We start from the raw sequence: 24,451 nt of genomic DNA, 5'->3' as shown, positions 1-24,451 counted from the left end.
CATCACCGCTCTGTCCCTGCGGACCTTGAGGAGGACTCAGTGAATGAGTGGGAGTGGTGGGAAGGCATATTTCAGACTCCCGCCCCATGGAATTGTGAAGGCATCTGACACCGAGCCCGGGCTGTGTAGTTTTGGAAAAAACAAAACTGAGGGCATTGGCTGTTGTCTTTGGTGGCAATGAGATCCATTTGGGGAAATCCCCATTTCCGGAAGATTGATTGCAGGACATTCGATATCATCGTCCATTCGTGCATTTGATACCACCTGCTGAGGCGGTCCGCCAGCTAGTTTCTCTCCCTCAGAAGGTATGACGCTACAAGGTGCACTGAGCGGGCTATACAAATGTCCTACAGGAAAAGTGCCTCGTGGCAGAGAGGAGAGGAATAGGCTCCAACCTGCTTGTTTATGTAAAACATGGCGGTGGTGCTGTCTGTCAAAACTGTCACGCTGTGCTCTTCTAAAGTAGCGTGAAAGGTCTGGCAGGCTAGGCGAACCGCCCTGACCGCCTTTACGTTGACATGGAGCGACATTTTGTCCCTGGACCACAAGCTCTGCATCCATAGGTCCCCCAAGTGTGCTCCCCAGCCAAGGTCTGATGCGTCTGTTACCAGCCTCAGGGTGGGCTGTGGTGCAGAGAAAGGGATCCCTTCGCAAACTACCTGCTGATTGACCCACCAGCACAGGGAGTCCAAGATCTGGGCCGGGATCATCACTACAAGGTCCAAAGGGTCTCTGCCGGGGTAATATGCCTGGGCTAGCCACAGTTGCAAAGTTATGAGCTTCAGTTGAGCATGTTTGACCACGTGACTGCATGCCGCCATGTGCCCTAGGAACTGCAGGCAGCATCTGTCTGTGGTTGTGAGGAACCTCTGCATTGAGACTACAGCTTACTGGATGGCCAGGAACCCGGATTCCGGGAGGCTCACTTGCGCCTGTACCGAGTCAGGACTGCCCCGATGAAGTCCAGCCTTTGCGTTGGTATTAGGGAGGACTTGGGCACATTGACTAGGAGACCTAGTTTGTGGAATACGTCCAGTGCCATTGTTACATGGGAATGGACCTCCTCCTCGGACCGGCCCACAAGGAGTTGGATACACTCGCATTTTCCTTTTTCGAAGAAAGGCTGTCACCACTGACATACATTTTGTGAATACACGCAGGGCCGTCACCAGGTCAAAAGGTAGGACCATAAACTGGTAATGGTGCTGGTTTATGGTGAACCGCAGGAACCCCCGGTGAGCAGGATGAATGGCGACATGAAAGTATACGTCTTTCATATTGAAGGCAGCGTACCAATCCCCCAGATCCAGGGACGGGATAATGGAGCCAAGGGAGACCACGTGGAAGCGGACCTTGACTAAGAATTTGTTGAGTCCGCGCAGGTCTAAAATGGGTCGAAGACCCATCTTTACTTTGGGGATAAGGAAATACCGGGAGTAAAACCTTTTCCCCTTAGGTCCCAAGGGACTTCCTCCACAGCCCCCACCTTGAGAAGGGCCTGAACCTCCTGCATCAGGAGTTGCTCATGAGAGGGGTCCCTGAAGAGGGATGGGGAAAAGGGGTGGGATGGAGGACGAGGAGAAGTGAAGCGTGTATCCCACCTTCACCGTGCGTAGGACCCAACGGTCCAATGTTATATGGGACCATGCATGGTAGAAGTGGGACAAGTAGTTCAGGAAACAGAGGGAAGTATCTAGTAAGTGGTTTGGTGTGCTGTCCTCGAGCGCACCTTCAAAGCCCCTGCTTGCTACTGGGTTGCGGCTTGGCCTGGCACTGGCCCTGGCCCTGGCTAGGTGTGTTGTTCCGCCTAGGCCTGTTGTCTCTGCCCCTTCTGCGGTACGGCTCCCGCCTGGGGTGAGGCTGGTACTGCTGTTGCTACTACGGTTGGGGCTTGAAGGGTTTCCTCTGCATCGCCGTGGTGTGCATCCCCAATGACTTAAGGGTTGCTTGGGAATTTTTAAGGCTGTGCAGCCTGGCATCTATTTGGCCCGAGAATAGGCCAGACCCTTCGAACGAGAGGTCTTGGAGGGACGCAACGGACGGTAAGAAGGGACTGAGGGAGGGTCGGGTCGGCAGGGGTATATATGCACCAGTGCAGGGCGCAACTCTGGCTGGGCCCCCCTGCTGGCCCAACAGGAGCCGCTAAGGGAAAAAGGTCGACGTCCGTGCACGCAGCGCACGCGCACACCTACTGTGTAACTGACGTGAACAATCACCCGAAGAAGAATGCATTTGATCTTCAATGCTGGAAACAATCACTATCCGACACAAATATGAGACGCCTATTGAAAGGAACCTTACATGTGTTCTAAAGTTAGACGATATCGTCTCGCATTATGTAACATCTTAACACTACATATTTAAGATTTCATGAAAAAAGTAACTTTTTAGTTCAGAAAGCATAAAAGGTAAGTTTGAATGATGTCTAGGTGTGGAAATAAGTGGTCTTGTATAGAATGTAATTGGTTTTTGTTTAGTATCCTCAGTACAAAAACTGATTATTTACAGTTTGGTAGGGTAGACAATCATCTTTGTTTTCAACTTGTCTTCTCTAAAGAGAAGACATGGGGAAAGCGGGAAGTTACAAAAGCTCATCTTTTGAAGATCAGTTGTAGGTGGTTCTCTTTTGCCAGTTCTGAGCAGGAAAAAAGGAAATTGATCATCACTAATGGAAGCCCTTTCCTCCCTGCTTGTGCTGACAAATACACTAAGTACTTTCGGATCTCTACTGCTGTCTCAAACTTTGTCTTTCAAGAACTGCACAGAAATATAAAGATGCTTGTAGATTAAAGCTAGTCTGACACAGAGTGAATTGCATGGAGCAGACTGCAAAGAGAAATTGCTTGATAAAGAAGAATTACAGAAGCCTACACATTGTAGCCAATATAACTAACCGTAATCCTAGCACTCTACATTAACTCTCTTTCCCACCCCATCTCACCCCTTCCATTTTCCATATGATTATTTGAAATAACATTTAATATCACTGCCAACTCAGTCACCATACGCATGAAAAGACTGACATACCACTGCACAATATACTCTCATGCCTACACTTAATTTCCTTTGCATTAGGACCAGATGAAGGAACTTTGGAGGTTTACATCATCTAAACTTCCAAGCCTGGTCACTGCTAAAAGATATTTTCAGAGTGCTACCAAAACTCGAACCTTCATTTCAGCCATTAATGACTTGTCCACATTTGAGAGTAATTGGTTACCATGCTCTTATTCAACTCAGTTGCACTTCCCACCTGCCATACAAAAGACAATGTATTGATAGGGTGATACAAATTGAAGTTGCCTTGATAACTAAGTAGTTAGCCAGCAGAGAGCCCCCTTCTGGCCCTTGAAATGCACTAGTTCCTGCTCTGCAGTTCTTCAGTAATCCAGGTGTGGATCACATGTGGAGACCAACTTCTGCTCACCCAAACAATGTCCTCTCTTTCATTCAACTACAATTATCCCCCTTTCCCTGGCTATATTCCCCTCATGTATGCTGCCCCCTGCCCTCAGTAATGCCCACGCTCTGGTAGCTGTCCTCAGGAATGCAGTTTTCCTCAGGGGAAAGGCAGCTAGAAGGATGGGGAGCATTACTGAGCTGGGCTGAGGATACTGCAGAAAGAGAAGAACGGTCAATGATTGCTGTCTTTTTTCCTGTATCAACAAGCAGATCATCAGCTGAGCAGCTGCGGAATGGGAGGCAAACTAGATCCTGGGAGACATTACTGAAGAGGCAATGGGAAACAAAACACTCAGCTGGGAGACTGAGGAGTTTGCTAAATACAGAACCACTAGAGGCTAGCTGGTGCCCACGCAGCCCTAATGGGGAAGAAAGGCACCAATTCGGGCTGGAGAGTATGGCTGTACTAAATTGTTCCTACAACTATTTTTCCCTATGCTACCAACAGATTTTCCTAGTGTAAGCATGGCCTAAGATTCCAGCATAAGCACTCAGATGGGAGCTGGGGGGGTTGGAGTCTTTTATACGATTTGAAGTTATTCTCACTTGCACACACCTTTCCAAAGATCATATTAGCAAAATAAGGCTACAGGAAAAGGAGAAATTGCTCTAAAATCCCCTGTGAGTGCTCAAGTGCACGATTATGGAAACCCAAAAAGAGTGGGCAACACTGTGCCCAGTGACCTGCCTAGAAGAAGTATGGAAAGACAAGGCTTTCGGACAGATCTCAAGGTTTGTGCATGCAACTGCAGCTCACTCCATATGGTCAAGTCTACACTACAAAATTAAGTTGACCTAAGTTATGTTGACATACAGCCACCACAGTAATTCAATCAGTTTTGCATGTCCACACTACACTCGTTGTGTCAGCAATGCACTGTGTCTTCACCAGGAGCACTTGCACCGATGTACCTGCCAGTGTGGGGCATTATGGGATGGTTTCTGAAAGGCAACATCATTCAATGTAAGCAACACAGGGTCCACACTGACACTGCATCAACCTGACTACGTCGATTTAAGTGCTACACCTCTAGCAGAAGTGGAATTATTAAGTTGGTGGAATGAGTGAGTTACTTCAGTGGTAGCTACGTTTTAGTGTAGACGCTTACAGAGTTAGTTTGACATAAGCTGCATTAACTCAACCTACCTCTGTAATGTAGGCCAAGCCTATGTTTTCAGGAATTTGCCATGCCCCTCTCTCTTACCCTCTTAATTTGTGACCATCTCATGTAGCTACCCTTCCTCAGACCCTCTCCCTAAAAGATCTTTTCATGGGAAGGGAGGGGAAAGTAGAGGTGCTCTGGGCCAGCAATTTCAAAATAATACAGACAGTCTGCAGAAGAAATGGAGAATAGCTAAGTATGTAAAACAAAATGTTTGGTTTAGATAAGGATTGTTCAATCTCTGTCAAACAAGTTTGGGAAGTAACAGTGTGTAGCTTAACAACCAAGAGCCAGCAGAGGCAGAATCAAACAAGCAACATGTTTTCTCTTCAGAGGAGAAGCTTTTTATTACAAACACCAAGGCACTTTTTATAGGCAGATTAAGGCAATATGGGGTCCTAGGCCCATACTTAAATAGAAACCACAGTGCCTTTATCCATGCTTGGCGTGATAGCAATAAAGGCCACCCACAATAGCCATCAGCTGAGCTTAACGAGAACCTAAAACCATCCATTTCAGCTGGCAGGGGTCCCTCTCTGCTCCAGACCATCACACTCACAAGATTAGAGGGAGAACTTAGCCCCCACACAACTCAGCAGAGGACTTGATAGAGTGGTAACAGAGGCCTGGCCCCTCCCCTCTCAAGCCCCATAGGAGTCTCTTGCTGGGGTGGGGCTTCCTCAGGCCATCAGGTTCCAGGGTTAAGCCACTATGGTGGTTGGTTTTTTTGAACCTCAGAGTTAAGTTATGGCCAAACAATTACAAGTAAACACATCTGTAAAGGCTAGCTTGGATGCTTCCTAATCGTTTGTAGGTTGCAAAGATTTCTAGTTTACCCTATGCTGCTGTCTAGCAAAAATGAAACAAATCCTTGCTTTTTGGAGAGCAGTTCATTGGATTCCATTGCAGTTACCACTAGTTTAATTGACACCGTTCATATTCAAACTGTGCAACAGTTATTTCCTCTACTCAGAATGTATAAAAGAAATGAATTACATACAAATATAACCGGACAAAATGAGTGGTTTTAGTCACCTGTTGAGCAGCATTGGAGCATTTGCCATGTGGTTTTTGGTGTGATGTGATTTAAGAATAGCACATAAATAAAATTATGTAAATATATAACATGGAGTAGTTTCACCACCTAATTATGACTATTTTAAAATAGGTAAAATGTGTTTTACATGTTGATACTTTTAAGTAATCTGTTTCTAATGAAAATAACCCTAGTTTAAACTATTGGTACATTTTAATTTATAAATAAGCAGCTTTTTGGCTGAACTGCATTAAAAGTATCTGAAGTCTCAACTCTCTACTCTCCTTTTTACTACCTCATTGTGTAAGTGATTTAAACATTTTTTTTTTTTTTTAAAGTTTAGGCTTAGAAAATATGTGCCAAGTTTCAGCCCCAAGTGGACTGTAACTAGCAAGTTACAATCCATTAAATGAAATATATGTATTACTTATGATTCATATTCCTCACAGACTTCACTGGCCTCCTGCCTCATGTCTTTCACTGAGCCTCATATTAAAATTATTTAAAAAAAAACAACACTAGACTTTGGATTGCCTGATAGCATGTCTTTTTTTTTATCCAGAGGTAGTTTTGATTAACAATTTCTAATCTGCATTTGGCTAATCTATATATTTGAAAATCTGCACAGAAAAAGGTAGCCTCTGCAATTTTTTAGCAATGGTTTAATATCAGCATGCTGGAGTGAACTATCTTGTTAAGATTTTTTTTTTCCCTTTTCCTTTTTAAACCTATTATACCAGACAACATTTTCAGTGCAAATACAAAAACTCAACAACTGTCAAAGTAAATTAAAGCGCCTTATTTTTGTCCTTTTTCTTTGTGTATTCAATAAATTATATAAGCAAGTCATTTGCAGTTGGACTCCTAGAAATCAATATGTATTAACGAGCTTCTACTGTGTTAACCCACCAAACCCAGATGACACGCTGTCTCTGCTTTCCCAGTGTCTGGCTGAGATAGGAACGAATATGAACAATGGCTGACTGGAAGCACATGCTGGACAATAAAAAGGTGATGCAATCCATTCCCAGCATAACCAAAAGCCCTCTTTTGTTATTTATGATGTAGTATTCCCTAGAAAATTGGGTGTCTTATCTGTAGCCTCATTTCACAGCAATACTTCATGCATCATGTGAGAATTATTAAGAGGCTTGGCTGAATGAACTTCCCTCAGGATTTTCCTTAACATGTTGATTGCCTTCCACCCTATAAAATCTGTGGAGAAACTACTTACTAACAACCCACTTAACAGGCATTATAAACTCAAGCATAGGGGGAGATTGCTGAACACTATATCCTATAGCTCCAGGAGTTCACTTACACCAATACACACTAAATCCTAGATTACACTCATGCAGAACAGCTCATAAGGTAGAAGTGCTTCTAAACACAGTTAGCCATTTCTCTAACCAACACAGAGAAGGAAAGATTATGTTTGAAGAGTATACCATGCATTAGTCCTCTTCCTCAGTACATATCCATGTATGAATGCTAGTATATACAGTATAGTTTTGTAAATGATGTATAGGTAGACACGCTAGATCCAGCTTCTGCTCAAATTAGAATGTGGATTTTATCCAAATGGAAGAGGAAAAAATCACAAACAAAAGCTGTTGAGACATTTCCCCCTCCCTCTTCTTACTTGAAAATACGTAGCAGGCTTCTGGCTACAAGTGCTAGAGCTCAGGTAGACACCAAGATCTATGACATCTACAACCAATGACTACCAACTGCTGGCGCAATTGCAGCTAGTCAAAAAGTAGATTTTTCCCCCCCAGCAGATTCAATAAATAACAGCCCTAAGTATCTTTGAGGGAGCTGAACTTGCCTCTTGCCTGCTTCCTTCTCCTCTCCATTTAGCAAAAAGCCTCAGTTGCCTGTAGACTTGAACTGTTCCATCAGTGCAAAAACCCATATGTGTGCGTGTGTGTGTGGAGGGGGGGGAGGACTCTAGAAGTGAATTTTTAAAATATCTTTTAGAACCCTCTCACCTAGCTGTCCTATGATGTCATTGATGATTTGCACACCTCTGCCTGGCTCAGATACACTCCACCCTATTCAATGACATTTAGACAGTTGGAAGCCTTCATATTTTATAAAATATTTTACTGTACTGATATGAGCTATTGGTAGATAGTGCCCTTTCAAAGTTGATATTCCTAATTGACACAACAGCCAGTATTGCCTTGCTGTCACAAATGGCACAAGGTATATTTTCAGAAAGATTCAGAGAGATTAGGGACACCTTTGAAGGTTAATCTGATTTTACCTTTATCTTCACCATCCTACATTTAACTTGGGTTAAAGTTATAAATGACTGTGGGATGGAGGAAAGGAATAGTATAAATTAGGATAAATGTAAGCCTTGCCTCAAGGCTATGGTGTTAAAACAAACAAAATAGCCCATTGTCAAGGGACTAAAATGCATATTCTTTATTGCATGTAGCCAATCTGGGGGAAGGAAGGCTGTCAGAAGTATGCTTCAGGAGAAACTACACACAATTGGTGATACCTCAGTCTAAACTGAATGCCATTTGCTAAAAAAAAAAAAAATAAATGGAATATTACTTCATGTCTCTTACCTTATCACTGTCTAGTGTATTCTGGGAAGTTCGTGACGCAATTGAAATAGTATCAGGCTGGCTGCTGCCATCTCCCTGACTGTCCAGGTCCTCTCCATCTCTGCAAACATACAATCCAATTGTCAGAATTTGGTTAGCACATCTGTTTCAGAGGCTGCCAGTTCTTATCTGCAACCCTAATGGAAGGCATCCAGATATTACAGCAGTGGGTGCCTAAGACAGAGCAACTGATGACATGCCTTGCACCCCAACATTTGCTTAATTACTTTGCTTTATACTGTAATATATAATAAACTAAGTTAACTATCTTTTTCCAACTTAAGCTGTATAAAAATACAGCAGCAGCCAACCACATGGAACCTTGGTCAGAGACCAACCCCCCCTCCTTCCACCCCCGCCCCTGGTAGCCATTTTGCCAAAACTGCCAAGTGTGAAGTCTGGTTTAAACAAACAAGGAACTTGAGTAAAAAACACGTACTGTAAAAGTTTAATGAGTACATCTGGTCTATGCCCACCTCCTAGGCCGCTGAACATAACACTGACTTCAAACAACACATCCTTTTAGAATAGCACTACATAAAGATTCAAGTGAGCATTTAGAGCAGAGATTTGAACATGTACAGCACTGTGGTCAACTGGAGCTTAATTTACAAGGACCACACTTGAAGATAACACTAGCCAACAACGACTCCTATATTGGCTTAAGACACTGAATGCACTGAGAACACTGTGTTCCATGATTGCAGTTAAAATATGGCCTTCACGATGGGGCACTTTAAAAATGATCCCCACCTTCCTAATAAGTTATTCAAATTCTAACCTCCTTCCTTTCTGCTTAGTTGTTGGAGCAGTTTTGGGGATGTGGATTGGCTCTTTCAATGCTCCTTTCAGATGAATGGTTCTTTCTTGTATCACTTCCCGGATGTGCTTGATCCAGTCTTGTTTGTTCTCTATACTGGAAGCCTTTAATATGCAAACAAACAAATGGACCATTATGGTTAAGAAGGCCTGTGTTCACTTGTAAACCACACATATACACAGGGGAAAAGGCACAAGTATGGTTTCACATCTTTATTTTAAAAAATACTGTTAATGGAAAATTCCAGCTAGCTGTTCCCATTTTCAAATTCCACTATTTTCGTTACCAATACTGTTTTATCAAAACATAAATCATTTCAGCTTTGCCTACTATACATTTGCATAATGAAGCACCTTGGAACTCTAACCAAGGTCATGGCCCTATTGTGTTATAGCCTCTGTATGAATACATTGCAAGACGTGCGGTAACAGCAGCTTACAAATTAGTAACTGAGTAATAAATTCTGAGTGATGTCTAACTGCATTTAAAGATATGTTGCCATTTCATAGAAAACCAACTCTTTCATTGAGATATTTAAGCTTCTGTGTTATGTTTTCTCTACTACTTTCCCCATTTCTTGATGTTTGCATGAGAACAGGGTCATTGTTTAAGGGTCAGATTCTCAAGAACTGCCTCTAATTGAGCACCTGCATTTTTGTGGTGCAACAAATAGCATTTGGTATCTAGCCACTTTTTTTTGTGGGTACAAATGCTATTTATGGCCATAAAGAAGGTCACTTAACATCTCAACTGAACTGTTTGCAAGTGCAATTTATTTCAGACACAAAATTATAGACAAGGCCGAGGTCCTACTAAAATTTAGTTTCAAGCATTAGCCTGGAGCTCCTGCTTCCTCTCCCATCACAATTATAAACCTCTAATACATCATAATTGTTTATGTAATTTGTATAATTAAATAAAGTTTCACAATGGGACGTCAGTTGGGGAAAAAGCTGCAGGAACAGCTGAACTGCAAGGACAAACATTTCGTTTTTTGTTAAAACACAAAACAAAAAACCTCTCCCTCCTCAAAAATAGAAGACAGGGAGATTTGTTTCCTTACAGTTTTCCATGAAGTGTAGCTCCTTTTGCGGCTACAATATCAGATGCGCTACAAAGCTCCAGCTTCGACAATTCAGAGTTACAGAGGCATCTTTGTACAGAACAAGAAAAAAAAATTGGCAGGGACTAGTAACAAATGTGTCTGAAAAATGAAACGGCAAGGATGTCTTAAAATATCAGACACAGTTTTAATTATAAAAATATTTTCCACAGAAAACCATAAAAAACTTTTAAGATGTTGCAGGTAGCTGAACCTTTAAAAACTTTACCTCAAAAAAAAAAATGAAAAAAGAAAAACACCAAGGGGGAAAAAAAAAACCCAAACAAACCAGGAAACAAGTTGTTAAGTGTTTGAAATATAAATACAGGAGACCAGTCTCTGACTGGGTAGTTGCTAGTTGTGCAAAAAAGGGTTTGGAAGAGAGCTGGTGGATGGAAATGTTGAGTTGTCTGCTCTAATATCAATTTAGTGCCAAGGGCTTTTATGGTGCTAGACTTTCACATAGATTCTTTAATTAATTTCCACATGGCAGTTCTTAAAAAAAAAAAAAAAAAAAGGCAAAACCTTTTTGTTGTCAGTCTAGTTATTCTGGACTAGTCTGATTTCTCACCCTCTAAGCACAGAAAGAGTGAGATTTTTGTGTGGTTTCCAGGCCGATGCCTTATGACTAAAATTAAGTGCCTGTTATATAACATTTCATATTTGGATTTAATAATCAAAAGTTTTAATCCTCTTCACCCAATCAAGGGAAGGATTAAGAACACAGCAGTTCCTGTGATAGCCAACATATGCTGTTACCATACAAATAATCCCACAGATACTCCACTATAGGGTAACTATTGATTTAAAATAAATTTAAGCAGCAAATTTGATAACTTTTTTTTTATTTTAATTGACAACTGCTGCATCCACTAACATTTTATCTCCATCAGAAGACACAAGAACTCCTGCCAGTCCCTCTCTTCCTATCCAGCCTGCTCTGTCTGGGGCAGACTCCCCTTACTACAGAGGGAGGCAAGAGGGCCTCAGAGTAAGGCAGCTCATAGCAATTCTGAACTGGTTACAGTAACTCCTCGCTTAACATTGTAGTTATGGTCCTGAAAAAGGCCACTTCAAGTAAAATGATGTTAAGTGAATCCAATTTCCCCATAAGAATGTAAATGGTGGGAGGAGGGGTTAGGTTACAGGGAAATTTTTTTTCGCCAGACAAAAGACATTACACACACACAGAGTAAGGTTTAAACAAACAGTTTAATACTGTACACAGCAATGATGACTGTGAAGCTTGGTTGAGGTGGCGGAGTCAGGGTGGAAGAGGATGGGCTATTTCCCAGGGAATGCCTTGCTGCCAAATGATGAACTAAACCCTTGAGGGCTCAGCCAAGTGCAACACATTATTGTTAATGTAGCCTCACGCTACAAGGCAGCACGAATGGAGGGAGGAGACACAATAGACATATGGCAGTAGCTGCAAACATCCCCTGCAGAAACTGAATGTGATGATGAACCCATGCTATCCCACTGGAGTGCATCACTCCCTCCACTTTCCAAAGTGCCGGGGTGGGTGGGAGGATGCATGTGTGTATGAGAGACATACACACCGTGTGTGTGTGTGTGTGTGTGTGTGTGTGTGTGTGTGTGTGTGTGAGATGCACATTTGCCCTTTAAGTACACTGACCCTAGTCTAAGTACATTGTCCATTGTGTTCCCCCCCCCCCCCACACACACACTCTGTGCAGATGGGTTCCCCCTTCGCACAGCAAGCAGGAGGCTCCGGGGAGCAGCTCCAAGGCACAGGGCGGGAGCAGCACATGGCAGTGAGTGGAGGGACACCCGAACTTCTCGGCAATTGATAGCCTGCTGGGCGGCTGCCTCACAGGGAACTTAGGGGAGCTGATGTGGAAGCTGCTTGCAGCTAGCTCCAACAGGCTGCTCTTCCTGCAAGTAGTGGACAAAGCAAGAGGCTGCCAAACATCGTTATACGGGAGCAGTGTGCAACTTTAAATGAACATGTTTTCTAATAGATCAGCGACATAGCAACGAAACAACGTTAACCGAGAAGATGCTAAGTGAGGAGTTACTGTATTACTTTGTACTGTGCTGCTATTTGCTATGTTGTCCCACTCCTGCATTTGAGACTCTCAGGGCCAAAGTACCCAATATTCTGATTTTTAGCTATTCCCATCGCCACTCTCCAAAAGAGTATTTTTCCTACCCATGTGAATATTTCTGTTTTGTGTAACGTGAAAGATTTCCCTCCAGTCAACATAGACCGATCTCAGGCCCCATCTCAGCCAGAGGTGATGGTGGTGTCTTGTTCCACTCGGTGTCTACTACCAAGTGTCGGAACTCCATTGCATATTTAGCAACAACCTGGCATCCCTGCCACAATCCCCGAAGTGCGGCTTTGGCCACATACTCATGACTCGAGTCATCAAAGACCTCTGCCATAGCTCAAATGAAGTCTTCAAACAGCCCTAGAAATGGGCTTGATTCTTCCAGAAGTGGAGACGCCCGAGACAAGGCCTTCCCAGTAAGGAGGCTGATATCAATCCCACTTGGGCTTGATCAGTAGGGTACAACTGTGGATGTAGTAGAAACAGGAGCCAACACTGATATAAGAACCCACAAAATTTGTTGCAATCACCGTTGAACTTGCCAGGTGAGGGGAAGCTTGGGCTTGCAGGAAGCAGGAAGCACAGTTGATGGCAGCATGGCATGAGCTTGCAGAACCACATTTTGTACTTGCAGGGAGGCAACCTGGGTCTGCAAGATCTGTTGGGCCCTCAGGTATCTCTGTCAGGGAGATATTGGCCTTTGTAGAATCCATGTTCACCATATCAGCTCGAGTTCTCTTATTGTCGGGGTTGGGGCTGCTCAAACTGTCACGTGACTGGGACAGTGGTAGTCGTGCCCAGTGGTTAGAGCAGAAGTTGGATGCCAGGAATTGGAGCCCAGAGTCAGAACCATAGTCAAAGGCCAGCTCTGACCCATGGCTCTGGCATGTGGAGTCCAAAATGAGGAATCGGAGCTGTGGGTAAGACCAGGTTACCTGGGGTAAGGCAAGGCAAGGGCAGGGCTGGGAACAAGCTGTGGACAAATGTTTTGAGCAGCTGCTAAACTGCTGCTGCTGGGCTTAAGAGCCAGTCTGGTCTGCTGACTCTTCCCACCATTCAGGTTGTGTAGCCAATCAGACAGCTTACTACAGGCCAGCTGTGTTCATTAGGTTGCCTAGAGACTCGCTCTGCTGCAGGCCCTGCTTTCTGATGCTCCCTAGACTCACAATTTACAGGCTGTTCTTTCAGTTCAGAGCTCACAGCCTGGTTCTCAAAAGGCTTGCCATAGCACCTCTGTCTCTGGTTTAATCCAAGAATGGTCTACAGCACTATCACAGTGCCTCCTGCTCATGTTTATCAGACTCCTGTCCGGTGGGAGGACATGTCTTGTGGAACCTGGGCATTATGATCAGCACTTACAGCTCAGCTAGCTGCTGAAGTCCTCTTCGCTGTTCCCCCTCTGAAATGTTGCTCAGTTCTCTTGTAGTTACTGGCACCTCTCAGAGACACAGGATAAATAATAGAGACTGCTTTCCCCAATGCTCATCCATTCACACACAACACTCTACTCGGCTTTAGGCGGATCAGGCTTAAACATTGTTTAACGCTTCCTTTGCAGCATTTCACATCTTTCCTTTACTAGTAGGCTACAGTAGGTGTCATGTCTTCCACACTGCTCATTGTGCACAAGATTAGCCTAGTTAGGATAACATTACCCAAACATGGGAATTGCTACACTAGATTGGATCAGTTATCTACCCAGTAGAGCACATCGTCCACCAGCAAGCAGTAACAGATACGGAGCGCAAAAAACACTGTAACTGATAGTTATGGAATAGCCTGTCCATGGGTTTGTTTCTTCCTGAATCCCATCAGTTGGCGGCTGGCTTAAATTCTCAAGCAAGAGGATTTAAAAGCCAATAGGAAAGCAAAGTAAACAAATCAAACAGCTTTCCACTCCTCTCAAATTTACTGGAGAGAACAAGATTGCTTATTCCTTGGTGGGCTGCATAGACTCTTCCAGTATCTAAAGGACCATTAAGATTTAATATACACCACCCCTAATTAAGGTTAAGGTAAGTTTACCCAGCTCAAGGGGCTGTCCATCCATAGGCAATCAATTTCACAGAGGTTATTTTTTGTTTGTTTTAAACAGTAATGTATAAAGATCTACAGTCAAACAACTGATATAGGAAGCATAAATGCCTTCTTGAAAAATTACCTTAAGCACAATTTTGTTGTCAGAAGTTGGTGTCCTTCCTACCCACAGTGCAAATTTGCAAGGATCTCCTTCTACGTGCTCTGTGACACCCAGCTCTGAAGTCTGGAAGTGAGAAAAATTGGTTAGGACTCTATGATAATTTTTGCACATTATTCACAGAAAGACAATTATTCCACTAAGCTGAACATATAGTCCTAAGTCATTCTGCACATTCAAAAGTTCCTCTCCACTTTGGCATTTTTGAGAACCCCATCTGTTGGCTTTTTTGCTTATAAATACAACAATTTTCAGCAAACTGCTTTCAACATTGGTATACAACGTAATAAATATGTGGTTACACCACCAAATAACATGTCAGAAATTCTATGTTCGGATTTTTCACCCAAATCCTCATTACTCTATTCAAAGTGTCAGTTTCTCAGGCTAGAAGTCAAGCAGCTGCTGTCCTCACTTATTTCAGTTAGAGATAACGGCAATTATTACAGCAGGTAAAAGTTTTTTCTTTATGTTTAAAATTCTAATCTCCTTTCTACCTAAGAAATCATGTGTTTCCTTCCCTCTGCAATAATGGAAGTGAGTCAGAAATTGCATGACCTTGGAGGTGAACTTGCAGATTACTTATAGTAAGTAACCTCCAAGTTCATTTCCAAGTAACTGTGGTTCTTCAAGATGTGATGCAGAGAGATAGTTTCTGTAGATGGGTGGCATTCATGTCTCATGTCTATGGCCCCTCCCCGGATACATGAGGCGATGCTGCCCCAACCCCTCAGCTCCTGTGCACTGAACATCCAATAACGTGTTTTTTCTTTCCAGTTGGAGTATGATCTAAAATATCAATTAGTTTCTCCTTTAGCAATACAAAAAGGATTTAATCCAAGGGGACTAGCAAATAAATTAGGACATACAAATCAAACTGCAAAATGCCTCTTTAAATGTCAAAGTTAAGGGTTCAGAATTGTTATGTAGGGTTATGACTTAAGTGTAAGTAACGAAGTAAATTATTACATGCATAATGGAAACTATCTCCCTACTACTGATTGTAGCATGCACTGGATAGCCAGAGCACAGGAGGCACTATTTTTTTCTAGAAGCATTTTAAGACCTCATAAGGGTGTTGAATGTTTGTAAAGCACTTTTATTTCAAAGTGTAAAACATATTTCATTGATCTATGAACAATCTTTGCAATGCCAACATGCTGTACAGTGCAAATACTGAAGGGTATATTAACAAGAAACATCACAATTAAAAAAAAAAAATCAGAAAAGTATTTATAAGTGAACTTTAAAAAGTCATTAGTATAAGTGATACTTGGAAAAGCAATCCTCTGGGTGCCATAGGGACATTGGTGTTGAAAAGCCCCATCCTCAGATACTGCTCAGAGGATAGAAATATTAGAAAGAAATCAGATAATTTATACAGGGTACTGGCAGAAATAAAAACATTTGAAGAGGAGAACAATAAACCCTAGTAATACAGAAGGCCACTGCTTATCTCAAACTAAGACAAGAAATTGAATAATTTTTATTCAAGCAGCAAGTTGTAAGTATATATTTTAGTTATTAAGACAACAACTTGAATTCTAATCCAGTTTTAAAAAATAATTTAGAAGGACTGTAGTTTCAGGTACTGCACTTGCTCCCAAGTCCTGCCAATTTTTATGAATTTAAAAATCACATTTTTCTATATTTTTAAATTAATGTCTCTCCTCCATCTACTCCAAGAAACTGTTATTCATAAAGTGCTGTAAGGTGTACCATGTGAAACTGAAACTAAACAATATTTTTTTTCCTCCAACCCCTTTCAGTTGTTTGACAGCAATTCAGTTGTTACTTTTTCACAATACTGGATAAAAAACAGTTGCACATTTTTCAGGTGTGGCATTTAATTTCACTTTTTCTCAAGTTATATGTAGTAATCTAGTCATTAATCCTCTGATTTTGAGGCAAGCAATGTACTTCCGTATCACCGGGGGGTGAGGGTAATGGGTTTGCTCTCTTTTTTCAACTTAATCCCCAGAGTATTATTTTGACGATATCCTCATTAGATCTGGTTAGAAAATGCTGCCATGGAAAATGACAACAAAAACAAAAAAAGATTTTTGTCAAAATTTTCCAGGGAAAATATCAACTTTCTGTCTAAATACCTGAAACAGAAAATAATCAGCTTTCAGCAGAATTTTTTTTGATTTCTCTATGAAAATTCAACATTTTCCATGGAAAGGAAACATGATGTAAAAAGTTTTCCACAGAACACTGAGGTTTTTGACAAAACCAATGTAAACAGAAAACTTTCCATAAGCCCTAATCCTAGTTCTGCCTTTAAGATTAACATTTCCATATACACACAGAAATGTTTCCCTCTCATAGGTTAATAATGGCAAAGGCCAGATGGGTTATGATGTGAGATTGCACAGCAAGACGACAATACACCAGGGGTGTGCAAACTACAGCCCACAGGCCACATCCAGCTGCGGGACTGTCCTGCCTGGCCCCCGAGCTCCTGGCCCAGGAGGCTCGCCCCTGGTCCCCTCCCCTGCTGTTCCCCCTCCTCCACAGCCTCAGCGCGCTCACTCTGCCACCAGCGCAATGCTCTGGGCGATGGAGCTGTGAGCTCTTGGGGCAACGCAGCTGTAGAGCCCGGCCTAACCCAGTGCTCTGTGCCACGTGGTGGCGGTGGCATGGCCTGGCTCGAGACGGGCAGCACGGCTGTAGTGCCGCCAGCCACCGGTGCTCCAGGCAATGTGGGAAGGGGGCATGGAGCTGCGGGGGGGGGGGTTTGGATGGAGGGCAGGGGAGTTCGGGGTGGTGGTCAGGGGGCGGGGGTGTGGATAGAGGTCAGGGCAGTCAGGGGCAAGGGGGAATAAGGAGTTGAATGGGAACGGGGTCCCGGGGGGGGGACAGTCAGGAAGGATGGGGGGTTGGATGGGGCGCCAGGGTGCAGTCAGGGGCAGTGGTTCCAGGGGCAGCCAGGGGACAGGGAGAAGGGGTGGTTGGATGGGGCAGGGGTTCTGGGGGGATGGGGGGTGTCAGAAATGAGAGGGGCTGGATGGGGCAGCGGGAGTCTGGCGGCAGTCAGGGGACAGGCATCGGGAGTGTGTGGGTTGGGCTGGGGTCCCAGAGGGGCCATCAGGGAACAGGGGAGTTGGATGTGGCAGGAGTGTGTGTGGGGGCAGATAGGAGGCGGAGGCTGGGCCATGATCCTCCCCCACCCCCCCAACCAGTCCTCCATACAATTTACAAAACCCGATGAGGCCCTCAGGCCAAAAAGTTTGCCCATCCCTGCAATACACCACTGTCTATTCCTAGCAAGTGTAAAAAATCTGGAAGCCGCACTGATGCATCCAGGTATAAACTCTTAACACATCTGTTTCTTTGACATGTACAAGATAGTTAATTTCACATAGAAAGTGCTGACATTTCACAGGGAAGTTGACAGAACACTATTTATATGTATGGCTTTTAAGACCAAAACAAGCCAAAGTTGTTGTAGGACTTGGAGCTCTATCATACAACCCTGTTCTCTGACTTCAAACTCTTACTACATTTTCATTCTGTTCCTCCAGGTAGATCTTTAAGTTTTTTTTTTTTTTAATTTACTTGATGCATTCTATTTCTGATATCAGGCAGGACTGCTGTACAGCAATAAGAACTCCAGCTTATGTTCTTTACTCGGCACAGAGCAACATGAGAACATCAACACTGGGCAGGAAGCAGAGCTTTGGGATTGTTTTAGATGTTAGCACTAATGATGAATCCCATTTTGTTCCCTAACATTTCATTACTGGGTCAGAAGTTGACTTTATAATACACCAGCTTCTCATCCCTTCAAATCAAACTACAGTTCAGATCACAAAAGGAAGTGTTTGGTTGTCTTAAAAGAGGTCCTACAGATTGCGATGGCTGGCATCCTGTGCCCTCAGGATGTTTTGACGAGAAGGATAGCAGGGTGAGCTTGTTTTGTTTTTGGTAGGTCACAACTGAGGCACAGTGACAGTTTTTGGTATATGTAAGGAAGCAACTTTCTCAGTGTTTCCCCAGCAACCACTCTGGCTCTGAAAGCTACTAACAGAAGCTGGTGACTGAAATGACAACCTGGCAAGAGACAGAGTTTATTTTTTAGTACTTGTCCTACATGTGGCTCTTACTCCCAGGTAAAGCCTTAGCAGCTGAGATCACCTGAGGCGCTCAAACTTATGATTTCCTGATGTCAGCTTCACGTGGGCAACAAAGTAGGCTATGCTCAATGAGGGCATTTGTTACCAGCCTCACTTCAAAGCTGATGTTTAGGACATGTTGTAGTTATTATCCAAGTCTTTTCCAGAAGGAAGGATTAACAGGTGAGTGGGACTCATCAGAGTGTGGCGTAGATAGGGTAGGAACTGAGAGAATACTACTTACTTTTTGAACCATGGTCTGCATTATTGGTTTAGACTAGGGTTGCCAAAGTAAGTGAGTTACTTATCTACCTTATGCTCCATTTAAAAATCTCAGTCTCAGTTTTGTCACCTTTATAAATCTGGCCAAAGCATATGATAAGGACATTTTTAGAAATTAAAAGAGTGATTTATGTTTATGTCTTTCCAATAGATCATAAACAGAATTATCTGGAGCCAATAAAATATTTGTTTGCAGGCAGGGTTCAATAGGCCCTGTAAGAACAGAATATACACGAAAGCTATTACTAAAGAGCTGTGTGTTCTACAAAGCCCATTGCAAGCTCTTCAGGAAAGGTAGACTCTTCTTTTATCCTTGTAGAGCTGATCAGGAGATCTGGGTGCTAATGTAATTGCAATGATTAGCAGTTATAAATACTACTTCTAATAATTCTGTGTCAGGCAAATCCTTTTTTAAAAAACTCATTTAGTCTTATAAAAATGCATCCCACATAACAATCACCCGTACAATGGATATATTCAAAACAGTTAAACCTAACACTAAAAAAAAAAACTAATCTAAAATTCACTTTCACCTCCACAGGTTCCATGAGGACTAATAACTTCAACATTTCAACACACCTCATCGCAGAAGCAGGGCAAGATAGTAAGCCTAACTGCTTACCTTAAAAGGCCAATGATCCAACACTATCAAGTTCAAGCATTTTTTTGGGGGGGGCATGCTGACAGCTAAAGTTTCATATAAGTTTCAAAGTTATGTTTAAGTCATTTGAATAAACCTGCTTATAAATTTTGGTTACCTTTGGATAAGAACTCTTTAATTTCTCTGGACAACAATCTTCTGTTGTTTTCTCATACTTACAAACAGTTTGCTCTTGTATATGTATTTGCTCCTCCCACTTGAATCCTTCACCTCTTTACTGAAGACCAAGGACATCTCAAAGAGGAAGAGATGCCTCTCACGACCCTTTCGGATTAAAGTTTTTGGGTCCCAAACTTGGAAGGATTCCTGAAGGATGAGCTCTCCCTGAGATTCAATATTCTCATCAAACCCTGCAAAACAGGCAAAGATAGACCATGTGAAGCTGAATAGTAAAAGTGAGAACACTAAAAACATACCCATGCTTTATCAAATCATTTCCTCACCCTTCTGTTTTCAAATACATTTAGTATTTTTAACAGAGAGGGTTCCAGAAGGCACTGTTCTGATGCCAGCTGGTTTAGGGTATGCTTTACAGTTCAAAACCAAATCATAATTCAAGTTTATGTTTCGATTCAACAGCTGAAAAGTCTTGTGAACAGTTCTGGTAAGATTCTGGCTCCAAATGACATGTCTCCAAAATCAGCTTCTCATGTACATCCCCCTCATCATGAAATCAAACTTTTCTTAAAAGGTTTCTGCCAGCTTAGTCTGAAGTCTTACAAAACTATTGTGTCTTGTGAAGGTTTGGACTCATCTAAAGCCAAATGAGACTTTAACCTCATGTGACAGAAAGCCAGGACAACAGGTGTCGGTTTTAAATTAGCAAATACAAACTTGGATATTCTAAGCCCAACTAGATTTATTCTAACTATAATTCTAGGGAACAGATGGACCTGAGCCGCATATTCCAGTTGGGATCCACACCTCCTCAGATTTCAGGGTACTTACCATGAGCACCATCAGGCTCATCTCTCTTTCAAAAGAAAGATTTCTGGCCTTCAAACACCAGTTTCCTTCTAAACTAATTTACTTTTACCCACTATAAACTGGCATGCACAATTTAACCAGTGCACTTCTCAGTCTAGACCAATGGCATCTTTTCTTTTCTTAATAAAAGAAGTTCAGTAACTGCTATAGAAAGAATACAGACCTCAGAAATCTCTCGCAGGTCACAGCAAAGTGGTAGTAAAGTCCCCGCTCCATCATTTAAGGGTGAATTTACATTTACTCTATGTTTAAGTGTAAAAAATTATGTAACAAAGCTGCATAAAAATGGGGCCTCTACTACCATGACAATATAAAACAATTTACATACAGAAATACAGAGAGAGTAGAATAGTAGAGAGTATCTTAGAGAAATTGGATTAGGATGTTCATTTAGGAGTCTCTTGAGACAAAAGGAAACATGTTCACTCACTAGATTCATCAACCAGGGAATGACTCATAACTATGCACATATCCTTTGTGAAAGAAATAGAATATTCTGTAGAGTCAGCCTAGATGCTTTTAATGGTAAAGGATGAACATTCAGAATTCAAGCTCACACTGCATGGAACTATGAGACTGATCCTGCAAACTTTCATTCACTTTAGTAGTTCCATACGGATATGGAGGGGTGTGGGATTTTCAAAAGTGACACTTAGGAGCACAAGTCCTACTGAAAGTGAATGCATGGTGTGCTCTAAGTCACTCGGGAGATTTTGGAAATCCCATCTGAAGTGTTTTCAGTTTCTCATCACAGGGCCCAACCCTGCAGTCAAAATAGTTTAAAAGAAAATGTAAATATTAGCCAAAACATCTGTGATAAATTCTTTATATTCAACTTAAATCTGCTGTGGTCATACCTTTAGCTCTATTTGTGATGGGTTGCTTTATGAAGCAGATCTTCCATTAAAGTTATCAAGTATATGGGGGATCTTTTTATGCAATACATGATCATGTACAGAATATGAAATGGTTTTGGGTCAAACGTCAATTATAAGCATATGTAAGCAACTGAATCCAAACTTAAATGCCTGCTATATTCTGCATGTACATGATTGTTCTTTTCTGGCTATGTCTAAGCCTAAATTGGTTTATGTTGCCTTTTTTTTTTAAACTGCCAAAAGATGTACTGTTCTTGAACCGGAAGTCAGTTATGGAACAGACAGCATACAGATGTGAAAGCAATGACCTTCCTGGAGATTATTACTTGATACATAGACCAGAACCACCTCTGGTGGATTTACATACTTTTTGGAACGATCTTCAGACAAAAAAAGTTATGACACTGGATGAGAAATGCAGCTGAGATTATTTAGCTCAAGATGCGTTCCCTTAGAATAGAACTGAATCAAAAGTTTCAACTGTAAGCAGCTGTAAATAGCTGTATGTCAAGATGTTAGAATATCCTTTTTTTAATCAGATATTTTACTATAGTTTTTGTCATCTGCTATCTTATAGTTTTATAAAAAGAAATCATCCAAATGACTCCATACCAAAAAGATGAAAGCATATCAATGTCATTAGAAAGTGAAAGCCACTCTAAACAAATTTCCACTTTTTCCTCAGATCTCTGACTTCAGCAAATATTTTAATATGTAGTTACAGAATTTATTACACAAGTGTACAGTAGCAAGTTTTAGTTTTACCTTCCAGCATGCTGAGGTGCATGGCATCATTGGCTCGCTTTGGCACACTAAGCATTACCTCCAGACCATCTTTAATTTCGCCTTTACCTTCTTCACAGCAGGTGAGCAGCTCCTGCAGAAGATCAACAGGTCACTATTAGCATAATATCTGTTTCAATAATACAACAAAACAAAAACAGTAGCATTTGCTCTGGTGACCAAAGGTCTCATCCTGCAGGTGCCCTTCAGTTCCTCTCAGACTGCAAGTGGCAGTGTGGCATACTCTATGCTTCGCAAGATCAGGCCCTGAACGGGTAGCAAGAGATTCTATTTGATTTGTTAACCATCCATACATTTTAAAGTAAGCTAATCCAAATATTAATCAGTTTTTAAAACCGAGTGTGTTAAAGAAAGCAGCTTTTGATAAAGCGATTAAAAATGTAATGTCCAACGTTCAATAAAATGTGAGTACACACTTGCAAATCTTCCAAAAGTTATAGGTTTGCTTGAATATTTGTGTATACATGACGTACTGGCCAAAGGGATGTGCTTAAGCACTAGAAACTAGGGCCACAACCCTGCATTCTCATTTAAGAGTATATATTCTGGTGCCCCAGGGGACTCCCACTTGACTTTAGCATGAAACTGCCTGGGTCCACATTCCTGCCTTAGAATCAAGTACTGTCCTAGTGTCAGACACTCTTGTACCACACTGCTGCAGCCTCTAAACAACACAGATATAAAACCCATCTTTCCTTAGCTGAAGAGGCATATGTGCCCCATCAGGTATCCAAGTCAGGCTCCACATTGGCTACAGCATGCTTCTAGAACTACTTTTCCCTTTAAAAAGAAAACCGTCTTATTCCTCATTCTTAACCTATTTTTGCGACTTCATTTTTTAAAAAAACGGTCAACACAATAAATGCAAGAAACTAGAGTAAAAACAGACTTCAGAGTTACGTGGCTTTAGCACTAAAAGCTGAAGATATTTCAAGAACTTTCTGGGCACAGGTTCTGAAAGAGATAAATTTAAGCAACTTGCCAGAATCTAGGGGAGTGACCTAGCAATCTGATGTCTCAACTGCCTCTAATTTGTTGGCTCTCTCTACTCTTCCTAGTTGCTTTTATTTATGCTCTTTCACATCTGCCAAGTCTCCTTCCTTTGCCTTTTTTTCCTCTCTTTAAAATGCTGTTTTAATCCCTTACTTCACTGTGCAGGTGGCAGCAAACAAAAGTATATTAGAAGACTGCTCGCTGAAGCATATAATCAGGATGCTTCAGTCTGCTGATGTCTGGACAGTGGAATAGAATGAAATGGCAGGGGAGAGGCATAATTTAAATAAACTGTATAGGGAGTGGTGGGGAGGTAGGCAAACGAACAGCAGGAGATAATGCATGAATAATCGGAAACACAAAACAAACATAAATGTCCTCAGTTGGACACTTTCCTTAAAACTGTCAGCCCTAATGTTTTCCAGCCTTCCTTCAGCACATCATTCCACATCATGAGGTCCGGAGACAGGCCAAAATGTATGCCACAGCCTTGATTTACAACCCAGTCTGATTTCAGGCACAGGGAGTTGGGGTTGGATTAGGAACTCTGCACCTACACCCACTTCTGTGTATTTCGTACTGGTCGCTTCCAAAAGTGAAAGGAGACTATTTTCTAATTCTGGTCCAGATACAGGCAAAATCTCATGAAAACAGCTCATCTAGGAACTCTGACCAGTCCAGATGAAAGACAATGTCCAGTTGTTTTTTGGACTCTGCCACTTTAGGCTGAAATCTCATGAGAAAAGCTTGGCACTTTTGGCACCATCAAATCTAACTTCAAACAGCAATAGCCCAACATTGGACTCTAAACTCAGGGTTTGTCTTCACTACCGGGGTAAGTCAATCTAAATTATGCTACTCCAGCTATGTGAATAATGTAACGGAAGTCAATGTCGATGGGAGATATTCTCCGGTTGACTTCCCGTACTCTTCTTGGGGAGCTAGAGTACCGGAGTCAATCGGAGAGTGCTCTGCCATTGATTTAGACCCACTAAATAGACACCTGCTGCATCGATTGCAGCGGCATCGATCTCCCCCTTGTGAAAGACCAGTCCTTAAACTTAAGTTCAAACTTAAGTGACTCAGCTCACAACACTGCCACTGCATTCCCTCATTAGTTAAGAAACAACTATAAGTGGAGAGTATCATTTAGTCCTAACTTTCAATTTGTTTTTATTTTTATTTCTTCTCCTTGGGATATGGGCTGGTCCACATTTTCGTCCCCCTCCAGCCTCTCACAGTATCCCAC

General features: G+C 42.1%; 1 protein-coding gene across 1 annotated transcript in view; it reads right to left on the bottom strand.

Moving 5' to 3' along the window:
* TRIO (trio Rho guanine nucleotide exchange factor) overlaps positions 1-24,451 on the bottom strand; it is a 458,240-nt gene that overhangs the window by 111,753 nt on the left and 322,036 nt on the right. Inside the window, 5 exon segments of the mRNA XM_030551719.1 lie at positions 8,244-8,343; positions 9,064-9,206; positions 14,444-14,545; positions 19,700-19,890; positions 22,171-22,282. Coding sequence (XP_030407579.1) covers positions 8,244-8,343; positions 9,064-9,206; positions 14,444-14,545; positions 19,700-19,890; positions 22,171-22,282 — 648 coding nt within the window.

Source organism: Gopherus evgoodei, chromosome 2 (assembly GCF_007399415.2).
Source record: "Gopherus evgoodei ecotype Sinaloan lineage chromosome 2, rGopEvg1_v1.p, whole genome shotgun sequence".
Lineage (NCBI taxonomy): Eukaryota > Metazoa > Chordata > Testudines > Testudinidae > Gopherus > Gopherus evgoodei.
The sequence above is the reverse complement of the archived record's forward strand: the minus strand, read 5'-3'. Positions and strand labels throughout refer to the sequence as shown.